We start from the raw sequence: 7977 nt of genomic DNA on the forward strand, positions 1-7977 counted from the left end.
ACAAAAAAACTGTACTTGCAGATAATACAATGTTAATGAAATAAAATATGACTTGTGTACTTGAAGAGAGACACTTTCATGATTATATTTCTCAACACATTTAAGTACACTTTTAATGTTTTAATGTAATGTTTAAATAAAAGTTTTACTTCAAAGTACATTTTTAAATCATGTTGTTTTAGTAATAGTTCCAGTACACTTATTTTGATGTGTAACATACTAAATCTCATGAAAAGTACTTGATTATAATTGTAACTGTAGTTTGTTATTCGATTATGTTAAAGTTAATGTATCTTAAATCTACTAAATTGCAAGTTCATCATTGCAAATGTGTAATTGTAGCTATATTTAAATGCATGACATGCAAATTCCAATGCAAAATTTACATTCTTCCTCATCTTTGTTTTGGGTAATGTCTCTCTTTGTATTCTGTATTATTGGGGTCAGAATTGGTGCAACGCATTTTGATGCTCCATACATGAACCTACAGACACCTACAGCAGAGGAGTGGGTAAATGATTACATAATGCTCATATTTGGATGAAATATTTTCCTCTTTTTCCACTGTCTCCCATTTCACATACATTTTGTATTTGTAGGACGCAAAGGTCAGCATGAAACAGCAAGCTTTGAGCTTTACTCATGGGATAATGCAAGGGTCACTTACATTGTCTACCTTTTTCTGCTTTTTTGTTGGTGATGAAGATGGTGTTTGTGTGAGCTTCAAGACTGAACGCACACCTACACACACACAATGACACATGATTGATAGAGCGAGCATGGGATGGGAAATTGGTCTCTTATCAGCTCAACTCTGGTGCGCTTTGAACACATTCAGCACAAGGTCATCTGGGCTCAGGTAACTCTGGTCGGCTCTTGGTCGATAATGGACCACAGAGATGGAAAAGCTGTTCTGCCACACCGCTTCAGGCACATTAATACAACTACAAACAATTTCTCCTGAATTTATTATTCACAAGTGACCTGTTCCAACACACTCTTATAAGGAAACATATCTCTCATGACTTTTACCCTGCACCACCAAAATGTCACCTTCAAAACTAATTTTTAACATCACTCTGGTGCCGTTTTCCACTTCCTAAGGGGATTCCATCACTTTATCCAAGACTAAACTTCAAAATTTATGGAAATTCATGTTAGCTTTGACAGTTAGCATAGGTTGGTAGATGCCATAACTGTACCATTACACTGCTAAAAATATGTTTTTGCCAAAAATGTCTATGAAATGATGCATGGTACAATTACAATCACAGCCAGAACATATTAGAAGTTTAATTTACAGCTATGAGGAGCAGGATGCTGGACCAATTAGAATTTATGGCTACCCAGCATGACACCACTGAAATAGAAACCAAGCGGTCGATAAAAATGTTCCGTTGCTTGTAACTTTATTGCGCCATGACTGGTGAGGACACACTGATTCTGCCATGGTTAAAGGGATACTTCACTCAAAAAGGAGAATTCTGTCATCATGTAGTTCCAAACCTGTATGATTTTCTTTCTTGGAACATAGACAAAGATATGAAGAACATCCAAACAACACTGCACACATTGATTTCACAGACCTTCACTGACTTGTGCTTGTACTGCAAAACAGATGCAACATTGTAGACTTTATTTTTTATTTTTTATAAAGTGCATCATCCAGGTATTTGAAGTGTTCTTAAAATTTTCAACACACTATTCTCACTACTTGTACTACAAATCAGATTAGAATAGAGCACAAATTGAGACGCAACTAATGTTGTTGGATCGCATACTAACACTGACTGTGCAAAATATACAAAATCGTATAACTTTAGTCTCATGACAATATATCACTGCTAAACCTGGTAGCTTTTGGAAGGATATCCTAAAGTGACTGTTTACCTTGCACAAACTCAACTACAGGAATTATTAGTAATGCATACCCAGAAGTTGATCTGTAGTAGGAGTCCCATCGCAAGAAAGGTTAGGCACACACAGCTCAAATAATCAAACATTTATTACACGGCTTTGTGGAATACTTGATTCTGATTGGTCAGTCATGACATTCCGAGGTATGTTATCCCTCGATAACAACCGGTAAAAGCTAATAACACAGGCTCATCCGGGTAACTGAAGTCGGCGCTATACTCTTTCTAGGAACAGTTTTTTTTGTTGGTGGAAGCCTTTCGTTTGTTTAGCTAATAAAATATTAAAACTCGATTCAAAATGGTGTACAATTATTTAATTATGGCACTCTCTCGTTCCATACAAACGCAGCTGCTGCCATTTTGCTACTATTGTTCTGTACGCTGTAATGGATTATAAGATAACTAACAAACTGGTAAGATTTTAAAACATTTTCGTCTTAAATCTTATATTGCCTTACTTATTTATGTGGTGAAATGTTGTGTAATAAGTGGTTTCCCTTAAATGTCCGTCTAGTCTGAACTTGCCGCTTGCTTGGCAGAATAACCCCCTTCAGGGTGATACAAGACCTCTGCTTCGCGTTGGGGTCCTGATCACCGTGTCCCTGGTGATCAGGACCCCGACGCGAAACGGAGGAACAACCGGCTGGATGTACATTATCCCACTTATTACACGGCTACTTGCCACATAAGTAAATAATTTAGGGATCCACCGATATGGAAATTTTGGCCGATACCGATAACTGATAACTCTTTATATTTGGAGGCCGATAGCCGATATATAGGCCGATAAATATACATATACATTTTTCTGAGCATGACTGCAAAAACAAAAGGCAAACACATTTTATTTTAAAACCTTAACTTCAGAAAAGTTTGAACTGATCTCTGAATGTGGAATACTTGATTCTGATTGGTCAGTCGCGACATTCCGAGGTATGTTATCCCTCGATAACAACCGGTAAAAGCTAATAACACAGGCTCATCCGGGTAACTGAAGTCGGCGCTATACTCTTTCTAGGAACAGTTTTTTTTGTTGGTGGAAGCCTTTCGTTTGTTTAGCTAATAAAATATTAAAACTCGATTCAAAATGGTGTACAATTATTTAATTATGGCACTCTCTCGTTCCATACAAACGCAGCTGCTGCCATTTTGCTACTATTGTTCTGTACGCTGTAATGGATTATAAGATAACTAACAAACTGGTAAGATTTTAAAACATTTTCGTCTTAAATCTTATATTGCCTTACTTATTTATGTGGTGAAATGTTGTGTAATAAGTGGTTTCCCTTAAATGTCCGTCTAGTCTGAACTTGCCGCTTGCTTGGCAGAATAACCCCCTTCAGGGTGATACAAGACCTCTGCTTCGCGTTGGGGTCCTGATCACCGTGTCCCTGGTGATCAGGACCCCGACGCGAAACGGAGGAACAACCGGCTGGATGTACATTATCCCACTTATTACACGGCTACTTGCCACATAAGTAAATAATTTAGGGATCCACCGATATGGAAATTTTGGCCGATACCGATAACTGATAACTCTTTATATTTGGAGGCCGATAGCCGATATATAGGCCGATAAATATACATATACATTTTTCTGAGCATGACTGCAAAAACAAAAGGCAAACACATTTTATTTTAAAACCTTAACTTCAGAAAAGTTTGAAGTGATCTCTGAACTTTATTAATTAACAATTCATTTCTATGGCCAACTTTCTTTTATATAAATAAAATCTATTGCCTTGACAAAAAAGTAATGCATAAATAAAGCAACCAAGTCACTGAACAACATTACTTACATAATCAAAATACCAATCAAATAATACAAATTTGCAATAGATAAAATGTTTATTCTGATACAGCATGACTTTGTGTGAATTTAACAGAAAGGCCAACTAGAAACATGATTGTCTGGCTACTTCATCTGTGAATGTAAGAGTGGGATGTTTTTTTTTAATGAAGAGAAGCATTTCAGCTTTCTCACACATAAGTCTGTTTCTCTTTTCATCAATCACATTTGATGCCGCTGAGAAGAGACGTTCGCTGTCAACGCTGGTACAGGGAGCTGACAGGTATTTGCGTGCAGCTTGGGCCAGGGCTGGAAAATGGGACATATTGCTTTTCCAAAACTGCAGTGGGCTCTCACTCCTGGAAATGGGTGGCTCACTTAGATATGCATTCACCTACAAAGAGCAATAAATAATGTATTACAATCCTTTCTTCAGTATAACACACATAAGCTTGTAAATTGAAACACTATAAAAACAACAACAAAAACCCTTGCTGCACAGTCAGCTTGCATTCACAGCTAGCATTCGTTTCAGCTTAAATTATATTAAACAGACTTTAAAAAAAATATTTACATAACTTATTATAAATGTTGAATACTGCTCAACTTATTTTGATGTTACAGTAATGTATATATGTCATATTGGTCATATTTTTAGAGTGAAGCTAAAACATTAAAGCATGTTTTGTACTCTATATTACAGATGTCAAATAAAATGTTTTTTTTTTTTTTTTTTTTTTTTTTATATGAGGGGGAAAAAATCATTTACCTGCTGTCCTACTGGAGATGTTTGGTGCGTCTGGTGTTCTGTGGCCATGTTTTCTTCAAGAATTGCACCATACATGTCAAGCAGGGATGTTGCGCCTCCGTCGCTCTTGGTGCACGTCTTTTTTAAAGGGGGCTCTGTCTCATTTCTCTCTTTCTCCGTGCTATTTTCAAGTTCTGTCATCTTGTTCAGTTGTCTCAGCAGCATTTCTGTTACTCGCTGTTTGGTGGCTTGATCAAAAAAGCGATCGTTGTACCTTGGGTCCAGGATCGTTGCCAAGAAGTACAAAGGCTTGGTGTATATGCCATTAAACCGCTGCTTCACAGCCTCCAGCAGAGTAGCTTTTGTCGTCTTCACACCTCTATCTGTACTAAGACTCTTGTTCAGTAAACGTTTCAGAGCCTCAACAGAGGGAATCACGTCTGAATCAGTTGCCGTGTGTGAACTTATTTCTCTCGTCAGTTCTTCGAAAGGCGCAAGCAGTGTTACTGCATTTTCAATAAGGCCCCACTGGTACGCGCTGAAAGATGCGGGAAGCTCGAATTCTGCCCCATATGCACTAAGTGCTCGCTTCTGTGCTAACAAACTTGACATCATATAAAACGTACTGTTCCAACGTGTCGGAGTGTCTTGTTGCAGCATCTTTTTTGACAGTCCTAGCTCTGTCTGTATCTCTCCAAGTCGGGACATGGCAAGGTGAGAATGTTTGAAGTGCCAGACTATCTTTCTCCCTATCGCCATACAGTCGGAAATGCTGCGCTGGCTCAGAACTCCGTCATGCACGGCTAACTGGAGAGTATGAGCCATGCAGCCAAGACTGTTCAATCCACAGTCTTCGATGGCTTTAACCATAATTGCGGCCATTATCTCGCAGCACAGCATGTACCATATCTTTAGTTATGTTCCACCGAACGAACATGCTCTCGAGTGCCCTCGCTATAGCAGCGCCGGTGTGAGAGCCTGGGCATTCTTGCGCATGCAACATTACTCTCCTCATCTCAAAGTTTTCCTCAATCCACTGAGCAGTAAGGCTCAACATACTCACTGGACTTACGTCAGAGCTCCATATGTCAGTAGTGATACTTATATCTGTCACATTTTTGCCCAACAGCATGTGGATGTGAGCTGCCACTTCATTGTATAGAACGGGGAGCGAAACGTCAGCGAAGTGCCACCGGCTAGGGAGCGAGTAGCGCGGTTCAATAAATTTGATAAGCCGAAGAAATCCAAAATCCTCAACAATGCTGAAAGGTTGGTCATCAATTGCAATCATTTCCATAACTTTGCATGTGATGGCTTTTGCTTTGGCACTGTCCCTGTCAAATTTCTTCATATTGTCAAGTGTTTGTTGTACTGGCTTATTGGTAGTGGGTAACACTGTTTGTTTGGCAGTGACTTTCGTCTGATAATCTTTATACATTTTGGGATGGTGAAACTTCAGATGGCTTATTAGATTAGTAGTATTGAAGTTTTTTGTTCTACTGCCCCCTCGCATTACCTCGCATTTGCAGCTGTTGCAGATTGCAAGTCTGGTGTCCTCTTTTTTCACGATGAAAAACTCCCACACTGCTGACATCTTATCTTCTCTCTAGCACCAGCTCTTGTAACGCCCGCGTCTGCTTTGTGCGACGTCACAGAAGCGACGATCAAAACCCTAGTGGCCAGCAGCAAGCACGTGAAGTGGTTCAACCAGCGGAAATAATACATAATTTATCGGCTTAAAGATATCGACCTAATTTTGTTATTGGACCGATAACGATAATATTAAAAATAGCATTTATCGGCCGATAACGAAATGGCCGCCGATATATCGTGCATCCCTAAAATAATTAGACGCGAAATATTGATTTGAGTTTAAATATTTGAACGCAATTGGCTTCCGTGAAGACAACAGTTGCGAGCAAGCGGCAAATTCAAACTAGACGGACATTTAAGGGAAACGGTGCAGTCAAACCACTTATTACACAACATTTCACCACAAAAATAATTAAGGCAATAAAAGAATTAAGACGAAAATGTTTTAAAACCTTACCAGTTTGTTAGTTCTCTTATAATCCATTACAGCGTACAAAATAATCATAGCAAAATGGCAGCAGCTGCGTTTGTATGAAACGAGAGCGAGTCCGCGATACCAGGATGACATAATTAAATAATTGTACACCATTTTGATTCGAGTTTTAATATTTTATTAGCTAAACAAATGCAAAGCTTCCACCAAGCAAAAATTGTTCAAGCAAGAGTACAGCGCCGACTGCTGTTACCCGGATGAGCCTGTGTTATTAGCTTTTACCGGTTGTTATCGAGGGATAGCATACCTCGGAATGTCGTGACTGACCAATCAGAATCAAGTATTCCACAGAGACAACAACCGGCTGGATGTACATTATCCCTTACTTATACTGAACAATATAAGTATGTTGGCTCCTTCCTCACCATTGATAGAATTTTCCAGAAATTTTTGTTTTGATTGTTATATGGAAGGAGGCGCTATTACGCAACTTCTGAAATAGATCACCATCACCAGATTCAAAAACAAGCGAAAGCATTGCTTATGAACATGTAAGCTAACACAGTCATCAAAGAGGTATAGGACTGTGATTTGCGGGTTGGTGTTGATGGACTCGATCTACTTTGTCGGGTCTCGGGTCTGATCACCTGTTCTTTGCTGTCTCTGTGTTTGGGTGTTGGGTTGTTGTTGTGTTGGCTTGTTTTGACAGCTCGCCACGTGCGCATTGTCAGCATGATTGTTTCCCCGCCCTCCTTGTTTCTCTGCTCGCTAGATTCTTGTTTCACACTATTTAGGTGCTGCTTTTCCTGCCGTCTCTGTGTCTTGTGTTTTGCAGGTGGATCCCGCTGACTTGACCGGCGTCCCGGCGGAGTACTGGTTTTCCAGGGTCTCGTCAATAGCGTTCTGGGTGACATGATTAATCAGTTCGTCTTTGTGTATTTGGATGATATTCTGATTTTCTCCCCTTCTATCCACTTACACACCCAGCACGTTAGACGGGTCCTCCGGCATCTATTAGAGAACCAGTTGTTCGTCAAGGCGGAGAAGTGTGAATTCCACGCCGAGTCTGTTATGTTCCTTGGCCATATCATCTCTACCAGGGGTTGGTGCAGTTCTATCTCAGCGATCCCTCCGCGACGGCAAGATGCACCCGTGTGCTTTCTTCTCTCGCCGTCTCAGCCCTGCAGAATGTAACTACGACATTGGCAATAGAGAACTGTTGGCGGTGAGATTGGCCTTGGGTGAGTGGCGTCACTGGTTGGAGGGGTCGGCACAGCCCTTCTTGGTCTGGACGGATCACAAGAATCTCGAATATATCCGTTCGGCCAAGAGGCTGAGCTCCGGGGCTCTTTCTTGGGGTATCGAGCGGCGAGTAGAGGAGGCCGGCGGAGGGGTGCAAGTGCCAAGGAAGTGCCCGGCGGGCAGTTTGCCAGTGCCGGCTGCCATGCGCCCTGAAGTCCTTCAGTGGGGTCACGCGTCCAGGCTGGTCTGCCATCCA

At 40.6% G+C, this 7977-nt stretch overlaps 1 protein-coding gene across 1 annotated transcript; it reads right to left on the reverse strand.

Annotated features, from left to right (window-relative positions):
• Positions 1-3798: 3798 nt before the first annotated feature.
• LOC107731678 (zinc finger BED domain-containing protein 4) lies at positions 3799-6259 on the reverse strand. Its single transcript, XM_016542825.1, has 2 exons — positions 4475-6259; positions 3799-4099 (listed from the first exon to the last, which is right to left on the reverse strand). Exons 1-2 carry the CDS (start codon positions 5351-5353, stop codon positions 3812-3814), a joined length of 1167 nt encoding a protein of 388 aa, XP_016398311.1. The 5' UTR covers positions 5354-6259; the 3' UTR covers positions 3799-3811.
• Between the last annotated feature and the right edge of the window lie 1718 nt (positions 6260-7977).

This window comes from Sinocyclocheilus rhinocerous, unplaced genomic scaffold, assembly GCF_001515625.1.
Source record: "Sinocyclocheilus rhinocerous isolate Xijiao unplaced genomic scaffold, SAMN03320098_v1.1 scaffold1902, whole genome shotgun sequence".
Lineage (NCBI taxonomy): Eukaryota > Metazoa > Chordata > Actinopteri > Cypriniformes > Cyprinidae > Sinocyclocheilus > Sinocyclocheilus rhinocerous.

Coding starts and splice junctions, on each gene's coding strand:
- LOC107731678 (XM_016542825.1), bottom strand. CDS start 5,353: ATGCTGTGCTGCGAGATAATGGCCGCAATTATGGTTAAAGCCATCGAA. Junction 4,100..4,474: donor CATCTCCAGTAGGACAGCAG/GTAAATGATTTT, acceptor TGCTCTTTGTAG/GTGAATGCATATCTAAGTGA.